Here is a 22,261-nt window from a genome sequence, read left to right on the forward strand (position 1 = left end):
TGGGAGGAAGGAAAGGAGGACAGCTAGAAGGTGATAGATAAAGCCAGGTGGGTAGCCAGGCTGGAAAGGAAGGAATCTGATAGAGGAGAGTGGACCACAGGAGAAAGGGGAGGAGCAGGGGACCTGGGGGGGAAGTGATAGGCAAGTGAGAAAAGGAACAATGCTAGAGGGGGAGGGGATCTTTTTTACTGGAAGGAGAAAGCGATATCTCGAATACAGTGTAAGAGCGATTGAAAAAGTGCAGGGGGATAAGTAATTAAGTCAAAGAACATAATGAAGTAGGGTCCATTTTATCTTATAAGAGGCCCGTTGGTGACTCTGATAACAGCGGGATAGAAGCTGACCATGTGCCTGGTGCTACATGTTTTCAGGCTTTTGCATCTTCTGATTGTGGGAGACAAGAGAATGTCCATGGGGACTTTGATTATGCTGGCTGCTTTACTGAGACAGTGAGAACTATAGACTGTGTCCATAGAGTGGAGGCTGGTTCCTGTAATGTGTTGAGCTGTGTCCACAACTCTCTGCCGTTTCTTGTGATCATGTGCAGAGCAGTTGCCATATCACGCCATAATGCATCCAGGCAGAATGTTTTCTATTGTGCATTGATAAAAATTAGAGTTGATGGGGACTTACCAGATATCTTTGGTCTCTGAGGAAGTAGAGACATTGGTGAATTTTCTTGAGGACATTAACATGGTTGGATCATGAAAGACCGTTGGTGATGTTCATATCTAGGAACTCGAAGCTCTCCACGTAGACAGGAAGATGTGCACCTCCACCTTGTCTGAAGTCGATGACCAGCTCTTTTGATGACATTGAGGGAAAGGTTGTTGTCATGACGCCCGGTCACTCTGTTGCAGTTCCACATTCGCCGTAGCAGCAAAGCTACTTATTGCCCTGACGTACTTGTACAGCGCGGTGTAAGGTGAAAGTGCTTGACTTCCCTCGTTACTGCCTGCATATTTCGGAGAGCTTGACAGTTTTTGTGTGCTTCTCTTTATAGAACATCTTTGTCAGCCCAATCCTTGCCAGAATGGAGGATCATGCCTGACTGGATTCTCCTCGGATCCCTACAACTGCCTCTGCGTAGATGGATTTTCCGGGGAAAACTGCACTGAGGTAGAACAAGGTAAGACCTCATGAGAAAGTCCTGATTAACATGGCTGCATGTTGAGTTTGAGCTGGTTGTTCTGCCTGTTTCTATCAGCATGGCTGTTATCTATTGCTTGTTGTTCAAAACATCTAATGCAGGATTCCCAACCTTTTTTTTTAATGCCATGGACCCCTACTATTAACAAATAAGTTCGTGGACCCCAGGTGAGGAACAACAGATTAGATTCTAATGGTTCCGTTGCTTTAAATGGAAGCCAAATAAGCCCAACTTGAAAAGAAGTTCTACAGATAATTGACAGCAAAGTGAAGGTCAGAGAGAGCTTCAACAGATCATTACCCAGTAACTAAATCTTGGCCAAGTTCCCAAAAGCTTCTCTCGGAGGAGAGAAAAGAGCTATTCAAGCACCATCAGTATCTTGTTCATAAGCAAGGCCATGCAGCTGTTGGTTGTGGATTAAACCATCTGTTAATTATTTAAAACTTTCATTTTATGAACCGCTGATAGACTGGAATCACAACAGAATAGCAAGTCTCACATTCAGACGGGATCTCATGCAACCACAGAACAATGTGATGTGCTTGTCAGCCGTAGCTGTAGAAGATTACTGAGTACTGCTGGGGAGTACACCCGTTAATGAGCGAACGGTTCAAGTCTGTCAGCATCTTAGTACAGTTTTGCACGAAATTAAAATGACAGGCAGCACCTCAGATTGAAGTGCCATCTTTCTCTCTGTTATCAGAGCTGGTTTATTCTTAAATCTTTGGGTGCTGCCTTTATAGTTACTGCTAAATTGAAATTTGAAAATACTTGGAAACATTTAAAGTAATATTGATGTTTTAAAAAAATACAATCTCAGGATGTTGCAAAAGACTCTGTAGATGGCCTCTCTCTTCCCCCACATTACAGAGGTGTTAAATACCCAGAACACAGACCACATTGCTATTATCATTAATGAAATGCCATCTCATCTGCACATGCATCAAGAAACATGGGTTCCAAAGTAATACATAAACTCTGTGAGGGCAAATTTTGTCCTGTATGTTTGATTTTTGTTAGGGACTTTACATGAGTTCTGTAAAGCTCAATTTCCATTACTCAAATAGCTGGTTTAAGTCCTATACAGAAATTCTTTTTAAAGGGTGATTGTGTTTTGATGTAGGAAAATCAGTTTGCACACAGCAGCCTCCCATGACCAGTGATGCAATGATAAGTAGCTCATTTCCAATTTTAGTCACGAAAGAAATTTTGCCTAAAGCACCAGAGAATTTCCGTGCTTTTTCATTAGAGACATAGCACATGAAACAAAAACAAGAAAATGGGTTATAACTGAGTCAACTCAACAGAGAGGACCTAATAAACTGCTGTGTACAACTGGTGCATGAAATTTACAGTGAGTGGAAACACCCCATCTTTTAGTAGTTCTTCCATGTACCCTGCAAAACATCCCTCATTTTAGATTGATGATGAAAGTTCAAAGTAAATTTATTATCTAAGTGTGTAGATACCATCGTATACTATCTTGAGATTCAAATTCATACAGGTATTTACAGGAAAGTAAAGAAATATGTAGAATTTATGAAAAACTGCTCATAAAAACTGACAGCCTAAGTGTAAAAGAAGACAAATTATAGAAATTAAAAATAGGTAAATAAATAATACTGAGAACATGAGTTGTAGAGTCAGTGAAAGTGAGTCCATTGGCTTAGAAGTCAGTTCAACATTAGGGTAAGTAAAGTCATCCTGGCAAGTTCAGAATGTGATGGTTGAAGGGTAATAACTGTTACTGAACCTGGTGGTCTGAGTCGTAAGGCTGCTGTTCCTCCTGCCCAGTGGAGTAGTAAGAAGAGAGCCTGGCCTGGAAGATGGGAGTCCTTGATGATGGGTGCTGCTTTCTTGTGGTAGTGCTCCTTGTAGATGTGCTCAATGATGGAAAGGGTTCTATCACTTTTTGTAGACCTTTCTGTTCCTGGGCCATGAGTTAAATAGGAATAAGAGGGTTTTATATGACTAAAGTAAGAAAAGCATAGGACCGACAAATCTTCCAGCAGGCAAACCTCCCCAAGGGCAGCATAATGGAGATTAAAATCAATAGCAGTATTCAAGAGATGGGTGGTGTAATGGAGAATAAAAACCATTGAATTGGACAGACAATGTAATGTAGGAGAAGTTTGTACCTGGAAATTTTGCCTTACCAGAACTCGGCTTTGGATGCTTCATGCAGTCAATTGTGGATGCATTTCTGTGCTCGGGTCTAATGCTCTTGAGTCGGGATGTGGGGGGGGGGGTGTTTTGGGAAATGGCTCCCATATCCCTTGCGGCAGCGAAGCACAGTGAGGATGCATGCATACCTGCATTGCATGAATCTATTTATCGTGCCCATCAGAACAGTCAGATTGAAATTCCATCACATGCCCTCGTGAATGGATGTGTTAAAGAGGACCAGGAGTGCTTCTGAACGGTATCTTCCTTTTAATCCAAAGCAATAGCTTTGCTGGTGTTAGTCTCATCAAAGCTTCCGTTTTACTTGCATCAAAGCACCTCCCACGTTTCACAGTTCTCTCCATGAAGTTGTTAATTCAATGCCTGGACGATAGAACTTGGGGCTATAATTAATTGGAACAATCTGTAATCATACTGCGCATCTGAATCAAAGAGCTCTCTGCTGTTTTGTTAAATTAAATGATCTATGGGAGGAAAAAAATAGCACGCATGTATTTGACTTTTACTGTGCGAGGACAACCACGAACGCTTCAATAACAGCAGAGTTAATTTTGAAGTGCAAACTCAGTTGTTCTTTAGACGATCAGAGAAATAGTTTACAAACCCAGCAAGATTGCACAGATTGGAAATCACAGTCCATTTGTGACATTGCAATGATCATAAACACAGAAGCTTCTAGAAATATTCAATGGATCAGGGGATATCTGAAGAGAGAGAAGCAGAGTCAATATTTCAGGTCAATGATATTTAATCAGATATGTCCATGCCAGTATAAGGAAAGATGGTTGATCTAGCTAGTAAAGGAGCATTTCCATGTGGCCAAAGGATCTTTCTCCTATATTCCCATGTCACCAACTTTAGCACAGAGGGACAAATTCTTATTTGGGAAGGAATCACTTCGGTAACTATTGGACCATTGAATTGAAGATGAATTTCCATTTGACTTGATCCTTGTAAACTGCATATTTTCCAATGTTTAGAGTTTACATTTGGCTTCTATGTTTGTACAAAACTGTAAAATATTAGACTGAGGAATCTATTTTGAGGTCGTCAAGCCGATGATATGATCTTCAACAAAACCATTTTCCTTCTTCAGTATAATTGTAGCCAGGAAGTTCCTTCGCATCACTTCCTGTGGTATGAGAAGTAATTTGCAGTCATGCTTCTACTTTCCCAGCTCCTCTGTCATTCAAATGCCATTTTCTTTTAATACAATGTATTGATACAATCAAAACAGGAAGTGGTGTAGAGGAACACACCGGGCATACGTTGGAAGACTTAAGGTATAACGATGTCACTACCTACACCAGATTTTCAGGTAAGCTGCTTGAAATTTCTGACAACACGGTGTTGGACAGAAATTCAGAGCTTGACCATGCTGCAGCTCAGATCTTCAAGAAATCTGTGAAGAGTTTGAATCCACTCTGAAACTCGAACAGGAAATGCCAAAACCTTTATTATTTTCCCCCTGGTTTGGCAGTAGTATCTCATCAGTGCATGCATGCTGATCACGTGGGGTGCTGTACTGCCTCTCCAGTCTTTTGTGCTGCGTCTGTATATCTGGTGCTAGTGATGTATAGTGGGAACTGCTTGGCGGGCTGCTTCTCATACCGGCCTTTTCAGCCTCCCCACGATCTGGGGGGTGTGGGGATGCATCCCGGGGAGGCGTTTCAATTCTGGGGATGTTGAGCTTCACCTGAACTTGCTACTGCTTCTGCCTGCAGAGTTGGGGTGTGGTGTTTCTGTGCCACATTTCATACGAGCCAGTAAACCCCAAGAGCTTTGCCTCTTGAGTGTCTCATCCGCATGCCAACGAAGGCAAATGCTTCTCTGTAGCTGAACAACTGCTGCTTTTAACTCACTGCCTCTATCAAAAACCCAGATCTGTTCTTGCATTGTGCAGCTATAATCTGGTATGCAGTCTGGATGAAGCTTCTTGGCTGGCAGTCCCACCAAACTATACTTCTGCCCCATTCCTTTCCAGTCTTGATGAAGGGTTTTGGCCCAAACATCAACTGTTTATTCCTCCCCATACATGCTGCCTGACCTGCTGAGTTCCAACAGTTTTTTGTGTTTGCCTCACCAAGCTATTCCCTGTTTTGACCCTTCTCAGGCTGATGGAGCTCCGGTAGTTCATCTGTGTGTGAGACTTTTGAGTGAAAGGCAATTGAATTTTGACTATATGTTATGAGAAAGCAGGTTCATGGATTTGGTGAGTGAGTCAGACGGCACTGATTATGAACAAGCATGTTGATCATTTACTCACATACAGTGAAAAATTTGACCAAACATCTAAGTACCCCCCACCACAAGTTGCACAAACTGCAAACCTAAATATTCAACAGCAGAGTCTCAGCTAAGTGTGCATGCAGGCTCCTCTAAGTCTGGAGGATACTTTCCCAATGGTTGGTCAGCGCTGGTCATGACCTCAGTGTGAAAATGAGTGCCTTGAAGAACAGGAAGGGCTCTTGAACCTGGACACCAATGCCGTGGCACACAAGGCAACCAATGGGAAAGAGCTGTGTCATACTTCAAATGGGCCAATCAATGAGCAGCACAGTAGAAGCTGCTTATAATCAACATAAACTAACCCCCCCCCCCCCCCAACATGATACCATACCACCAGAGGCAATGCATGGGATTGACATCAGTTGGTTTCCTTCCCTATTTAGTCTCGCTTGTTGACTGAGACTCTGGGCTAGTGTGGGACAGGCTAGAGGGGAAAGTGTTCATAGAAACATCTCCAAGGCTATTTTGAACTCTCCTCTAAAAAGGTAAGTCAGGCAGTGGTGGGTGGGGTGCTTAATAGATTGTAGTGGCAGAACTGCCGAAGAAAGCCAAAGTTTTCCTTGTTGGACTTGAAGAGGCAACATTGCACTAGAAAGAACGTCAACAGAAAGTTCCACATTAATATTTAATTGTGAATACTGCAAATCAGATTCGTTGGGGTTAAAATTCAACAAGTTCTGAATGATGTCATCAAGCCTCAATATTTCAATGAGTTTGGGTCACCACTCACATTTATTAGGCAATGCAAGGTCTCAATTTGACAATGTGAATATAGTAACATCCTGGGTAGCTCCCAGCTAGTATTTTGGCCACACATTTCTTGCCAGGTTGCCAGAGTTAAAGCCGAGGCTGAATTAAGCTTCCCCTTTTACAAACCTGGCTATAGGTTAATTCCACAGCACAGTGAGGTCAGAAACCCTCTCAGACCTCATGTTGTTGCCACCCAGTGCAAAAAGATGATGTTGGCTAGGAATTTTCTCTCTGTTCCAACTTCCATTCTGAAGATATCATGGTATTTCCAAGACATTATCTGCCTGTTATTTGGAAGTTTCTCAGAATGTTCATCCATCATTTCCTTGTATTTTGTCTGTGTTTCACTCCTTACCAGAATAAATACCACCACCAAAGATCTGCATTTATATTGTGGCTTCAAAGCTGTCACCGTTCCCACAATCTCGTGGAAGATAGCAATTGAGGAGATATTAGCACAGGCAACTATAAAGACAGATTTCAATGGTCCTGAAGACAGAGAGGAAGGGAAACGAAGGGCTTTGGGAGAGGGTTTCTGAGCTTGGGCCTGGGTTTAGGAGGGGCTCTTGAATGCTTTTAGATGAAACAAATTGGGGGCATATATTTCCACTGATTGGCCAATTACAAAAAACGTTAAGAAAAAATATTGGATTCTGAGAAATTCTTTCTAAACATAGGATTCTTAGGGGTTGAGACATATGACCAATCAATGTGAGAGAAACTAGCTTTCAAAAAGGAAGGCACGATAATATTTATTTATTTATTGATATAGTGTGGAATAGGCCTTCATAGCCCTCTGAGCCACGCTGCCCAGCAATCCCCCAATTTCATCCTCATCCTAGCCTAGCAATAACCAACTACCTGCCAACCAGTACATCTTTGGAATGTGGGAGGAAACCCAAGCAGACATGGAGAGAACATACAAACTCCCTACGGGCATTGGTGGGAATTGAACCCGGGTCGCTGATACCGTAAAGTGTTGTGCTAACCATTATGCTGCTGTGCCACCCCACAAAATTAAAATGGTTCTAAGAAAGAGGTGGAGAAATAGGATTGTTGTGGGCTAAATTGACCTGTGCCAGAGGGCAGTGATGAATTTTGATCCCTGATGAGTTCACTGGTCCCCAATGTAGACCCTTAGACTTCTACCTGGATAGCTTTGCCATGGTTGGAAGATGACTACTGTAAGCTTCATGTAAAGCACAGAAGCTTGCCAACTGGAAAATGGCTAGAAGATTTTAAGAAAATGATCAGAAGACAAAAATTGTAAATTAAACAGGATTAGTTAGTTCCACTGTGAGTGGCAACATTTAACTCATAATTATTTCTCTTTTATGTTTCAGGCCCTTGTCATCCTAACCCCTGTAAAAATGGTGGTCAGTGTGAATTAGTATTGCGCAGAGGTGATGTCTTCAGTGAGTACATCTGCAAGTGTCCCACTGGTTTCCAGGGTGATAACTGTCAAACAAGTAAGTGGAGTTATCTATCTGTGGTTTTCTATTAATGGAGAATATGTGGGCATTGAGGCTGTTAAACCAGGGATGTGAAAGTTGTCTTTGCAGTACAAAGCAATACATAATAATAGAGAAAAAACTGAATTACAGAAAACATATTAAATAGCTAAATTAAATAAGTAATGCAAAAATAAAAAGTAGTGAGATGGTGTTCATGGGTCCAATGTCCACTCAAGAATCAGTTGGCAGAGGGGAAGATGCTGTTTCTGAATCGTTGAGTGTGCCTTCAGGCTTCTGTATCTCCTTCCTGGTGGTAGCAATGGGAACGGGCATGTCCAGGGTGATGGGGGTCCTTAATGATGAGTGCCACTTTCTCAGACACCGCTCCTTATGCACATACAGAAGTGTGGAGAAAGTCTTAGGCACATATTGTGTATGTAGCTAGGGTGCCTAAGACTTTTTCAGAGTCCTGTATTTGTCAACACAGAGTGCAGAGTGAGTTTGTAAATCTGGCAGGAGCTAAGGATGTTGGGAATGCCCAGGGTGGTGCACCGCAGGAGGGGTGTAGGACAGGTGGCAGAGAAGGAATGCCAGGGTGGTGCGGGTGCAGACACTCAGCCGTACACACTAGGCAAAGCTGTTTGATTACAATTGTTCATTGTTCATTACAGAATGTCTCTCTGGTGCTTCCTGCTCCGTCCCCTCTCCCTTCTCCTCTTCTCAACAATGATTCCCCTCTCCCTGCTCCTTTCCTACTCTCAGTCCAAAATACTGTCGAGACCTGTTTCAAAGTCGGGTTTATCATCACTCGCACATCTCATGAAATGTGTTTTCTTTTTTTGCAACAGCACTGTACAATACATGAAGTTACTACAGTACTCTGCAAAAGTTTTAGTCACTCTAGCTACATATATGTGCCTAAGACATTTGCACAATAATGGTAAATAACCTAATCATTAAGGAGCCTCACCACCTGGGACATGCCCTCCTCTCATTACCACCATTCACGAGGAGGTACTGGAGCCTGAAGACTAACATGCAACATTTTAGGAAGAGTTTCTTCACCTCCGCCTGGTCCATGAACCCACAAACACTACTTCAGTATTTCTCTTTTACACTATTATCTATTCGTTGTAACTTTATAATAACTTTTCATGTCTTGCACTTTGATGCCACAAAACAATGGATTTTCATGGTGTACTGTATGTCAGTGATAATAAACCCAATTCTCCTTCCAATGCTATCTTTTCGTGCTTCTGATCAAAGAATTACTTTCCCCTATCCAGATTCCGTTCTCATGATCTGTGAACCTCTTGTTAATTAGGTGCCATGTTTAATTCTGATGAACTCCTACTAATTCAGAAGCTTGTGGGGGTGGTAGCTAATGCTGGGAGGTCAGCTATGCCGTTTCTGACGTGAATAAGCGGGGACTCAAATGTTAAGTAGAGGTACTTTTCCTCTAAGTGTTGGTGTGAGGGTCACGAGGGAGCTCAAGTGTGGGAATCAGGAGACTTTGGCAAGACAAATAAAACTAAAGGTTTATTACAATAATTAACTAGAAAAACAGCAAAACAATACTGAATCTTGATGAACGGAAATCACAGAAGAACTCAGTCTGAGTTTCACCTGACAAGGAACCACAACAACCCAACAGAAAGGGGTTGGCATGCTCCCCCTCCCCAGAAATGCATCCGGGAGCATATAGCAATTCCGGATATTGACATTACCGCGCTATTTAAATGAATCCAAATTGAATACAAGTGATAAAAGCAAGGAGTTTAACAATCCCCATTATCCCAAATGAGACATCTGCAAAACAGTGAAAAACCAGGGCTTAGTGCAATTAGAAATAAAAGGAAAACAATCCAAGAACAACGCGTACCCACAAAGTGAACTAAGGGGGGGGGGGGGGGAAATGTCCACGTACCAACTGACGAAAAAACCATTTTTCTTTACAAACAATCCCCGATTGTGACAGTTGCTTATTCTGTATGTAGTCTTCTAATAATCCATTTGGAATAATTATGCACTTTTAAGGGAAAACAACTTGCATTCTCTCTGATTAAACTAATTATGGATCATTTTAGGGAAGTGAATCATCTCTGCTACAGAAGGACATTGTTGAAACTCGGGCCAGTGAGAGTTGATCTTGACTGTAGAGCTAGATTAGAGCGATCAGTACATCTGTTGGCAGCTCCCATGATTACAGTGGCCAGCCAGCAAGGAAATTGCCAGAGGAGAAATTGTTATCACTTGAGGGTTGGATCTCTTCCCAGAAAAGCGTTGGGTGAACCAGACAGCTGAATCTTTTCATCAGGACATAAAGGGGGAGTTTGTTCACACACCAAGGTTTCTAAAGTTGTCAGTTGCATTACAGATGTTTCATGGTCAGACTGGCTATGCTGGAAATAGATCAATTTGTTGCATGTTAAATTAAGTAACATGGCATTATAATTCAGTGTTGGTAATGGCGCCCTCAGTCATGGGATTGTTTTCCACACAGCAGCGTTTAAACTCTGTAGAACTCTATTATCACCCCTGATTTCAGACATGACATAAGGTGGCCATTGACCCACAGTGCCTTTGCTAGCTCTTGGATCAGAGTCAGAATCAGGAGGTGATTCGGTAAGGGAGTGAAGTAGTGAGGTAGTGTTCATGGGTTCAATGTCTGTTTAGAAATTGGATAGCAGAGAGGAAGAAGCTATTCTTGAACTGTTGAATGTATGCCTTCACATTTCCCTACCCAATTCCTGATGGTAGCAATGAGAACAAAGCATGACCTGGGTGATGGGGGTTCCTTAATGATGGACACTGCTTTTTTGAGTCATTGAAGGTGTCCTGGATACTATGGAAGCTAGTGCCCACGATGGAGTTGACTAAGTTTACAACTCTCTGCAGCTTACTTTGATTCCAATACAGATCCATTGTACTGCAAAAAGAAAGCCAAATAGTGAGGAAATATTCGTGGGTTCATGGTCCATTCAGAAATATGATGGCAGAGCGGAAGGATCTGTTCCTAAACAGTTCACTGTACATCTCCAGGTTTCTGTACCTCCGCACTGATGGTAGTAATGAGAAGAAGGAATGTCCTGGATGATGAGGGTCCTTCAAGCTGCCTTCGTGAGGCATCACGATCTTAAGATGTCCTCAGTGGAGGGGAAGCTAGTGCCCATTACGGATCTGGCTGAGTTTACAGTGTCCCACAGCTTCTTCTGATCCTGTGCATTGGCGCCTCCATACCAGACAGTTCAGCAACCAGTCAGTATGCTGTCTCCATTGTACATCTCTAGATGGCTAAACATTTTAATTTCCAATACTATTCCCATTCCGACATGTGCCAAGATGAGGCCACCCTCAGGTGGAGGAGCAAAACTTTATATTCCATCTGAGTAGCTCCAACCTGATGGCGTGAATATCGATTTTCAGTAAAACAATTCCCCCTCCCCACCTCACCCTTCCTATATTCCCCACTCTGACTTTTTACCTCTTCTCTCATATCTATCACTTCCCCCCTCCCACAGGTCTTCTCCTCCTTCCCTTTCTCTAATGGTCCACTCTTCTCTCTTATCAGATACCTTCTTCTCCAGCCCTTGACCTTTCCCACCCATTTGGCTTCACCTATCACCTTCCAGCTTACCGCCTTCCCCTCCCCCTCACCTTTGTATTCTGCCCCCTTCCTTTTCAGTCTTGAAGAAGGGCTTTAGCATGAAACAACGATTGTTAATTCATTTCCATAGATGCTGCCTGACCTGCTGAATTCCTCCAAGTATTTTGCGTTTGTAACTTTATACCTCTAGATATTTGCTTGTCTTTAGTGACATACAAAATCTCCTCAAACTTCATTGAAGACTGATGTAAAACATTGGACCGTAGGTGTATTGTGGGTTATGAGAAGCTTAAAGGAAGATGAAACTGACTTGAAGATCAGACTGGTGTGTTCTTCCTGAATAGGGAGATCAGGCTGCAAGGGAAGCACGTTCTACTCCCACTCCTTAGCTATACATTTTCTGAGGATTCACAAGTTTTCTTTTGAATTCTTGAACATTTCAGTTGGCTACAGACTCTCAGTATTTAATACAGAATACACAGCCAACTGGCATTGGTGGCAAATTAGGGAAAAATAACTTGTTGTTTGAGCTTGGGGATTTATTTTGAAATCCAGCCCTGAGGTCTCCCTTCCACTGGCACTAACTTGACAGTCTGACTGGATCCACAAGAAGGTTAGTACAGCAGATGGGAAACTATTATCCTCGGGCAGCAGAGGACACTCTTGAGTTTGAAATTGAGTCAGCATGTGGGTTGTATGGAAGAGCTTCACAATGCATCCAGTCTGGCAGACGCAGTAGTGCTTCAGGGTAAAGCTGAGGCTTTATAGGACATTGGTCAGACTACACTTGGAGTATTGTTAGTAGTTTTGGACCTCTTACTGAAGATATGATGCGCTGGTGTTGGAGAGGGTCCAGAGTAGGTTCAAGTGAATGATCACAGGAATGAAAGGGTTAATGTATAAGCACTATTTGATGGCTTGGGGCCTGTACTTGCTGCAGTTCAGAAAAATGAGGGGGGAATCTCATTAAAACCTATTTAATAGTAAAAGACCTGGATAGAGTGAATGTGTAGAAGATGCTTCCTATAGTGGGGGAGTCTTGGGCCAGAGGACACAGCCTCAGAATACAAGAATGTTGTTTTAGAACAGAGATGAGGAGGAATTTCTTTAGCCAGAGTGTGGTGTACCTGTAGAATTTATTGCTACAGATAGCTGCAGAGGCCAAATTATTAGTTATATTTAAAAAGGAGGTTGATAGTCTCTTGATTAATAAGGGCAGGAAATGTTGTGGGGAGAAGGCAGGAGAATGATGTTGAGAGGGATAATAAATCAGCCATGATGGAAGGGGGAGCAGACTCGATACGCTGTAGGCCTAATTCTGCTCCTATGTCTTTTGGTATGTCATTGAATGCATTTGTTTCTGCATCTGCTGTTCTAGACCTAAGGATGGTCAATGGGCCTAGTGTACAAAGAGCCGACCTCTGTTCATCTGCTGCTGAAGATGTTCGGAGACACTTAGAAAACAGCAGAGTACAGTCCCTTCAGCCCATGCTGTTGTGCTGACTTTTTAACCCACTCCAAGGTAAATCTTGGGCCATCATCAAGATATCCCTTCACTGGACACCTGAAGGGTGTAGGAAACACCAGAGCCCAAAGGCAACTTGACTCCGTACTGAAGAGGTAGAAATGAGGACCCTGAACCTCACCTGGTGCAAAAATAGAGAAGATTACTAATGACAGATAGAGACGGAGGACCTTCTTTGCTGCCCTAAATGTTAGTGGTGTAACAGGCATTTGATGATGACGATGAAGATAAGTCTATCCCTTCCCTCTCCCATAGCCCTCCATTTCACTTTCATCCACATGTCTACCTAAGAGTCTCTTAAATGTTCCTAATATACCTGTCACTACCACCACTCTTGGTAGAGTGTTCCACACACCTACCAATCTCTGTGTAAAAATAAGCTCCCTCTGACATTACTCCTATACTTTGCTCTAATCACCGTAAAATTATGACCCCTTGTATTAGCCATTTTCACCCTGGAGGAAGTCTGGCTATCCACTCTATCTCTGCCTCTTATCATTTTGTACACTTCTATCAAGTTACTTCCTCCTTCACTGCAAAGACAAAACGTTCTTGCTTGCTTAACCTATTCTCATAAAACATGCTCTCTAATCCAGGCAAAATCCTGGTAAATCTCCTTTGCACTCAGTCTAAAGACTTCACGTCCTTCCTATAAAGAGGTAACCAAAACTGAACGCAATACTCCGCAAGTGTGTTCTAACCAGAGTTTGATAGAGCTGCAACATTACTTCATGGCTCTTGAAATCATTCCCTCAACTAATGAAGGCCAACACTCTCATTGCCTTCTTAACCACATTATTAACTTGTGTGGAACTTTGAGGAATCTATGGACATGGACCCCAAGATCTATTGTTCGTCCATGCTGCTGATAATTCTACCATTAACCTTGTACTCTGCCTTCAACTTCGACCTTCCAAAGTGTATCACTTCACGTTTTTCACACTTGGAGGATGGAATTGCTCCTGTATTCCACCTGAAAATGCCAATCCTTGGTATGCTCCTCCAAATCCATCCGGCAGGGACTTCTGTGCAGAACGCTTCATTTTTTTGAGTTCAGGCAAAGAGTTGCAGACAGCACATTTCACACCAAAAGAATGAAGTCTGTCATAAACCAGGCTGTCAAGAACGATTATTGTGCAGAAGGTCATACAAGTTCCGATCCCATTGCATCTTACTGGTTATTGTCTCCGCCCATAGCTGAGTGATGTAAGGCAACCAGAACGTAGTGAGTCTGATAGTCTTTGCATCAGACTGCTCCTTGTCAAATTCGTATTTGATTTCCTAATTTGAGTATTGCATTTTCAAAACTGTCTGGTGAAGTTAGTTATACAGCACAGAAACACACCCTTCGGCCCAGCGTGTTGATGCTGACCATCTTGCTTATCTGTGCAAGTCCTATTTGTCTGCATTTGTCCCATATCTCAATGAATGAATGAATAAATAAATATCCCTCTGAACCTTTCCTATCCATGTCCCTATCCAAATTATGCTGTAGTTTACCTGCCATTTACCACTTCCTCTGGCAGCTCATTACATACACGCACTACCCTCTTTCAGGAAAGCCTACCCTTTAAATGTCCAGTAGATCGTTTCCCACACACTATAATCCTATACTCTAGAGTTACAGGTAGCGAATGCAGTGGCTTTGGGGCTGATGTATACATACAATTGATTTTCTTTCCTCGTCTGAAAGCTGCAGTCACTTTAAGATGAGAGATGCAAACACGAGGAATCTGCAGATGCTGGAAATTCAAGCAACACACGCAAAATGCTGGTGGAACTACAGCAGGCCAGGCAGCATCTATAGGCAGCACTGTTGACATTTTGTGTGTGTTGCTTAAGATGAGATACTTGAGTTTGATTTAAAAATTGTATTTTACTGTATATCCCAGTGTACTCCTTTATAAGATTCCAAACCAAGGAGCTTTGTTTAAAAGGGAACCCTGAATAGTTCCTACAGCAGAGGTCGTTAACCTGAAGTCCATGGACCCCTGGGCGGTCCTTGGATAGATTCTAGTCGGTCTATGAACTTGGATGAAATTTAGCATTTACTTCAATTATGAATGTAGGCAACATTCATAATGCAGTAGTATTAGCTGTACCAGTGACTTTGTCACCAGTAGAAATCACAGATATTTTTATGTCACATATCATAAAAAATAAAAGTTAATTTTAACTTGTCTATATTTTAAATATATCATCTTGTTATTTGTGTTTTTAAAGAAGCACTCATTATTGTATCGCAATTTTAAAAATATTTTGATAACTATTTCTGTGTAATTGGCTTCTTTTGTAATGCTATGTATTTAATTTTGTATATTTAAATAATTTTTTTTAGAAGGAGTCCATGGCATTAAAAGATTAAGAACCCCTGCTCTATAGTCAATCTGTTAAGATAAGCTGTTGGATCAACACTCTCAAAATGCTGGAGAAACTTTCCAGGTCAGACAGCATCTATGGAGGAGAATGAACGGTCAACCTTTTGGTGCTGAAGCCCTGAGTTCCTCTACTATTTTGCGTGTTGTTGCAGGTTTCCAGCATCTGATATCTCTCCTGCATTTAAGATTAGATGCTGTATGCTTTCTCCCCCCGGTATGACTAAACCTAGAATGATTGGACCCAGTACCACATAACTGGTATGCTTAGGAAAAGTAACTGAAAAGTCCAAAAATCTGAAATAAAAGTAGAAAATGCTATTACCGTTCAGCAGGTCGGGCAACATCCATGGAAAGAAACACGGGGTCAGATTTTCAGCTGAAGATTCTTCACTAGAACTTCAAAGAGAGGGAAGGGGTCTTCAACCTGAATGCTTAACTCTGTTTCTCTTTCCTTTAACACAGCCTGCTACAGTTAGGGTGGCTTTGCTTTAAACAGACAGTCCTAGTAAAGTCAAAGATGTGGTTACATCATATATTTGTCTGGGTTTAATATTTGGACTGGTTCCCAGACAGTGATAGATGAGGGAATTTCTTGATCTCACTAAATGTATACATCTTTTAGATGTCCTTTGACAATCAATTGAAAGATTTCCTAAGTCTTGTTCAGCAATACTGCAGGTAATAAGAATATGAAATTGAATCAGATTGAGAAATTTGGCTGCTTTTTATTGCTGCAAACTCTCTGTAAATCTTTGCAGTGAAGTTAAATAACAACCATTTCTTGGTTATAATTAATCATTCTGGAAATTTCTAAGACCATAAGACATTGGAGCAGAATTAAGCCATTGAGACCATCAAATCTGCTCCACCATTCGATCATGGCTGATCTCCCATTGATCCCATTGTTCTGCCTTCTTCTGTAACCTTTGATGTCCTCACTAATCAAGAATCTTATTAACCTCTGCTTTAAATATACTCAATGATTTGGCCTTGACAACCATCTATGGCAGTAAATTCCACAGATACACCATTCTCTTGCTAAACAAATTCCTTCTCACCTCTGTTCTAAAGGGACATCCTTGTATTCTGAGGCTGTGCACCCTGGTCCTAGAATTGCCCACTAAAGGAAACATCCTCTCCACCTCCACTTTATCTTGGCCTTTTAATATTTGGTAGGTTTCAACAATGTTTCTTCATTCAGGTTTGACAGGAAGCAGGGTGATGAGTTAAATTGGCTGTTGTAGATAGTCCCCAATGTAGGAGGGAATGGTAAAAACATGGAAGGTGTTGTTGAGAATATGAGAAGAATAAACTGGGAGCCATGGAGGAAAAGTGTAAATGGATGATTGATAGTCATCAGGACATAATGGTTTCAATGGCCTGTTTCTGTGTTGTTTGACTCCATGACGACTTGATCAAGGTGGTGACTGGAGCTGTTTAGATGCTGAAGAAAGCTCTTTACCCATGAGATATATATGTACTTTGAACTTTGAGGTAACCCAGCCATTTAGTTTGCAATCATTGACAAAACTGAGGTGCAGGGGATGGTAAACAGTTTTTGAGCCCAAATTGATGGTAATCTTTTTTAAAGATTCTCTCGTGTGCCATGGTGACCTTGAGCAGAGACCATTAGTAACAATAATTGTGGTAGTATTTACAAAATGCTGGACGAACCAAACAGACTGGGCGGCATCCATAGAGAAGAGTAAACAGTTGATGTTTCGGACTGAAAGCCTTCATCAGGACTGGAAGAAGAGATAAGAAGTCAGAGTAAGACGGTGGGGGGAGTGGAGGAAGAAGTACAAGGGGGTAGGTGATAGATGAAACCAGGAGAGGGAGAGGAGTGAAGTAAAGAGCTGGGAAGTCATTTGGTGAACGAGTTATAGGGCTGGGGAAAGGAAATCTGATGGGAGAAGACAGAAAGCCATGGAAGAAAAAGAAGGGGGAGAACCAGAATTATGGACTTCTTAAGGGGAAAAAATGAGTTCTGTTGTTTATTTATGTGTATTCCTTATTTACTATAGGTAGAAGTATAACAGAAACAAATATAAATAAATAAAGCATTTTAGGAAATGTTCAAATTTATTAATACTGATCTTTTAAAAAGACAATTGAAAAATAACATGATTTCTAAATAGTATTGTTATTATAACAATTTATAATTCAAATACTTATGCATTCACCAGGTCTGCAAAGATTTCAAAACGTATCATCCAACGTCCTCATCTAGCTGGCACTCTGCTGGTGTGAGATGCTTCCTGTGAAGACATTTCACTGCTCTTGGGTTTAAAAAAAATCATATGCTGCATCATCTGGCAGTAAAGATAATCATTATGTATCTTTTTATTACGAATGGGGTTTATAGACTTGAGAGGTAGAAATGCATGCCGTGTGCCAACAAAATTTCTGTATGTGCCATGTTGGGCACGTGTGCCATAGCTTTGCCACCCCTGTTAGTGTTTCTGCAGTGCTCACCATCAGTGCCATCCTTTTTGTTCAGGTCGAGCTCTGGCCATCAGGTTTTTATTCCTAGTGCTTTCCCTTGCATCTTTCTGTAACAGGATCAATGAAAGATCAGCCAAAGTGCAGAAGACAATAAACTGTGCCAATGCAAATATAAATAAATAGCAATAAATAACAAGAACATGAGATAATGACAAAAAAAGAGTCTTTAAAGTGAGATCATTGGTTGTAGGAACATATTAATGATTGGGCAAGTGAGTGTAGTTTTCTCCTTTTATTCAAGAGCCTGTTGGTTGAGTGATAGTAACTGTTCTTGAACCTGATGGTTCAAGTTTATAAGACCATGAGATATAGGAGCAGAATTAGAATATTTGGCCCATTGAGTCTGCTCCGCCATTTCATCATGGCTGCTCCAATTTTCCTCTCAGCCACAAGCTCCTGCATTCTCCCCATATCCCTTCATGCCCTGACCAATCAAAAATTTTATCAACCTCTGCCTTATATATACATAAAGACTTGGTTTCTACAGCTGCCTGTGGCAAAGAATTCCGCAGATTCACCATTCCCTGGCTGATTAAATTCCTCCTCATTTCTGTTCTAAAAGGACACCCCTCTATTCTCAGGCTGTGTCCTCTGATCTAAGACTCTTCCGCTACAGGGAACATTCTCTCCACATCTACTCTGTCAAGGTCTTCTTAATTCTAGTGAATACAGGTCTAGAACCATGAAACACTCTTCAAATGACAAGCCATTTAATCCTGGAATAATTTTTGTGAATCTCCCTTGAACCCTCTCCAGTTTGCACACCCTTTCTATGATAAGGGGCCCATATCTGATCACAGTACTCCAAATGAGAGGCCTCACAAGTGCTTTATAAAGTTTCACCATTACATCCTTTTATATTTTAGTCCTCTTGAAATGAATGCTAACATCACATATGTCTTTCTCACCACAGACTCAACCAGCAAATTAACCTGTTTTCTGTATTGAGTGGCTCAAAGCATGTGTAAAGCACTCTCATTGGCTATAATGGCAGCTGCTCTTGAAGTTTTAAGTGTTTAGAAATTATTGTCACTTTAAAAAATTTCAATAAAGAATTGAATAATGGTGTTGTAACGAATCAATGCTATGCAGGGTCTGAGTGTACAGTTTTATGAAAGTGGCCATCCAGGTAGACAGTGGGGAAGAAGTCATTTAGCATGTTAGCCTTCAGCCAGGGCATTGAGTTTGGGTGTAAGGACATTCTGTTACAGTTATACAAGTTGTTGGTGAGGCTGCACTTGGAGTATTCGGTACAGTTTTGATCACTGGTCACTCTGGTGGTGAGAATGCAGAAGGGATTTGAGGATGCTGCCTGGACTTGGGAAGCCTTGAGTTACAGGAAGAGGTTGACCACACTGGAGTGCAGCAGAATGAGGGGTGACCTCATAGAGGGTGAAGGGTATGCATAAGGTGGACAGTCATAGTTTTCCCCAGGGATTCCACTTAGAGAATATTCAACCCTTTCAATTCTTCTACCAAAGTGCTTGACCATACACTTTCCAAAACTGTATTCCATTTGCCATTCTCTTTGCCTATCCTCCTAATCTATCTGAGTCCTTCTGTAGCCTCTCTACTTCCTGACAATTAACGGCCCTTCCAACTATGTTCATATCGTCTGCAACCTTTTCAACATAGCCATCAATTTCATCCTCCAAATCATTGACAAATATTGTATGTAATGAATCAGTTCCAACGCGGACCCCTGTAGAACACCACTTGTCACTGGCAGTCAGCTGGAAAAGGCTCCCTTTATTCCCACTCTTCACTTCCTGCCAATCAGCCACTGCTTTATCCACGCTAGAATCTTTACTGTAATACCATGGGCTCCTAGCTTGTTAAGCAGCCTCATGCATGGCACCTTGTCAAAGGCCTTTTGAATATCCAGGTACACAACATCAACTGATTCTTCTTTGTCTACCCTGCTTGTTACACTGCTTGTTACTTCTTCAAAGAATTTCAACAGATTTATCAGGCAAGATACTCCCTTGAGGAAACCATGCTGATTATGGCCTATTTTATCATGTGCCTCCAAGTACCCTGACAACTCATCCTTTTTCTTTTCTGTAGCTGCTACCTGTCCTGCCGAGTTCCTTCAGCATTTTCTGTGTATTACTTTGATTTCCGGCTTCTGCAGATTTTCTCTTGTTTGTAACGCATTTTGCTATATTTTTGACATACATGTGACAAATAAAGCTGTTATTTTAAATATCACCCTGCCGGTTAAGAATTTCTGAGCCACCAGAAGGGGTGAAGAGACCTTAGCATCCAAACCAAAGGATGATCTCTCTGATAATATAGCACACCCCCTGCACTGCCCAAACTGACAGCAGTGCCTGGTGCTTAAAACCTGCCGTGATATTTGTACTATTGAATAAAATTTGCTGACTGAACCAAGATGTAGAGAGAATGTTTCCAGCAGTGGGGGTGTCTAGTACCAGGTGCACAGCCTCAGAATACAAGGATATCCGTTTAGAACAGGGATGAGGAGGAATTTCTTTAGCCAGAGGGTGGAGAATCTGTGGAATTCATTGCCACAGACAGCTGTGGAGGCCAAGCCATCGGATGTACTATATTTGAAGCAGAAGTTGGTAGGTTCTTGATTAGTAAGGGCATCAAAGGTTACAGGGAGAAGGCAGGAGAATAGGGTTGAGATGGAAAATAAATCAGCCATGATTGAATAGTGGAGCATTCTCGATGGGTCTGAAAGTCTAATTCTGCTCCTATGCCCTGTGCTGTCTAGTGTTGGCATCCAACTTTCTCTGACTGCGGGCAACTTACAGTTGCACAGAGGAATGAAAACACCCTTTAAAGGCAATTCTATTTGGAAAGTCCATGGAATCTGGTCAGAAGAATACGTGAACTGTTCCAGCCAGCATTCCTCGTGGTTTGCATACTGCTGGAAGTGTCAGCTGCTGGCTAGATGTTGCTGGGAGTGTGGAATGCTGCTGGAACAGGGCCTGGGACTTGCCCTCGCTGCAGGCATGCGCTTTTACAACGCGTCAACTGCCGGGCTGCTCACCCCACTCTTGGGCATGGTTAACACACACAAAATGCTGGAGGAACTCAGCAGGCCAGGTAGCATCTACAGAAAGGAAAAAAAAAACATCGATGTTTCGGCCGAGACCCCTGGGCCTGGTTTCAAAGGTGACAGCAGGCTACACTTATGTGGAAGGAGACAGATGAGAGAGAGACACACACACGCATGCACGCACGCACACACACTCAGAGGTGCCTGAGGTGTGTACATGGACACTGGTACACTGTTCCACATTCAAACTCTCTGGATAGTTTCCTCAGTATGTTGCATGATGTAACTACAGTGGTCTTTCCACTTAAAGTGGAGTGTTTTCCAGGGACACAGTTGACAATGCCTTTCCAGGCTCTTCAAATGATAGTTTACCCAAACAGGTTTACCCTCAGTGGTCACTTTATTAGGTACACCTGTACAGCTGCTCATTAATGCAAATATTTTATCAGTCAATCATGTGGCAGCAACTCAATGCATAAAAGCATGCAGACATGATCAAGAGGTTCTGTTGTTGTTCAGACCAAACATCAGAATGGGGAAGAAATGTGATCCAAGTGACTTTGCTGAAGGCATGATTGTTGGTGCCAGATGGAGTGGTTTGAGAATTTCAGAAACTGCTGATCTCGTGGGATTTTCACACACAACTGTCTCCAGAGCAGGAGTTCCCAATCTTTTTTGCCATGGAGCCTTACCATTAATGGAGGGGTCTGTGGACCCCAGGTTGTACTAAAGTTTACAGAAAATGGTGCAAAGAGCAAAAAGGCTTCCAGCCAACAGCAGTTAATGCTTTGTTAATGAGAGAGGACCGGGGGAATGGCCAGACTGGTTAAAGCTGACAGGAAGGCAGCAAAAGTAACTCAAGTAACCATGTGTTAGAATAGTGGTGTGTTGAAGAGCATCTCTGAGCGCTCAACACATCGAACTTTGAAATGGGTGGGCTACAGCAGCAAAAGACCACACCGGGTTCCAATCATCCGGTCACTTTATTAGGTGCACTCATGCACCAAGTAAAGGTCCACTGAGTAGATATTCCCAGCCAGATATCCTGTAGCAGTCAGGTACTGCATGATTGGAACTCAATGAAGCTACACCTTATGAAATCAAGCACTGATGTTGTGAGTGGGAATGAAATGGCCTCCAATTCGGCCTAGTAGTGCCAAAGAAATACGAAAAAATTTGGAAATCCAGAGCAAAAAACACAAAAAGCTGGAGGAACTCAGCAGGCCTGGCAGCATCTGTGGAAAAGAGTAAATAGTTGACATTTCAGGTCAAGGTCCTTCTTCAGGACTTTGGCCCCAAAATGCTGATTTGCATCTCTACTGAAGGTCCATCTTTACCTGTACCTTCTACCTGATGGCAGCAGCGAGAAAAGTGTATGGCCTGGGTGGTGA

The 22,261-nt window shown here is 42.1% G+C and overlaps 1 protein-coding gene across 4 annotated transcripts in view; it reads left to right on the forward strand.

Moving 5' to 3' along the window:
- Positions 1-22,261, forward strand: part of LOC132382568 (EGF-like repeat and discoidin I-like domain-containing protein 3) — a 114,681-nt gene that overhangs the window by 46,177 nt on the left and 46,243 nt on the right. For 2 of the 4 annotated variants that reach the window (XM_059952901.1, XM_059952899.1), the window contains exons 2-4: positions 1,004-1,129; positions 4,572-4,652; positions 7,717-7,842. In XM_059952901.1, the coding sequence (XP_059808884.1) occupies positions 1,004-1,129; positions 4,572-4,652; positions 7,717-7,842 (333 nt within the window). The remainder of the gene's footprint in view (positions 1-1,003; positions 1,130-4,571; positions 4,653-7,716; positions 7,843-22,261) is intronic. The other 2 variants (XM_059952903.1, XM_059952902.1) reach the window with 1 other exon arrangement.

This window comes from Hypanus sabinus, chromosome 28 (genome assembly GCF_030144855.1).
Source record: "Hypanus sabinus isolate sHypSab1 chromosome 28, sHypSab1.hap1, whole genome shotgun sequence".
NCBI lineage: Eukaryota > Metazoa > Chordata > Chondrichthyes > Myliobatiformes > Dasyatidae > Hypanus > Hypanus sabinus.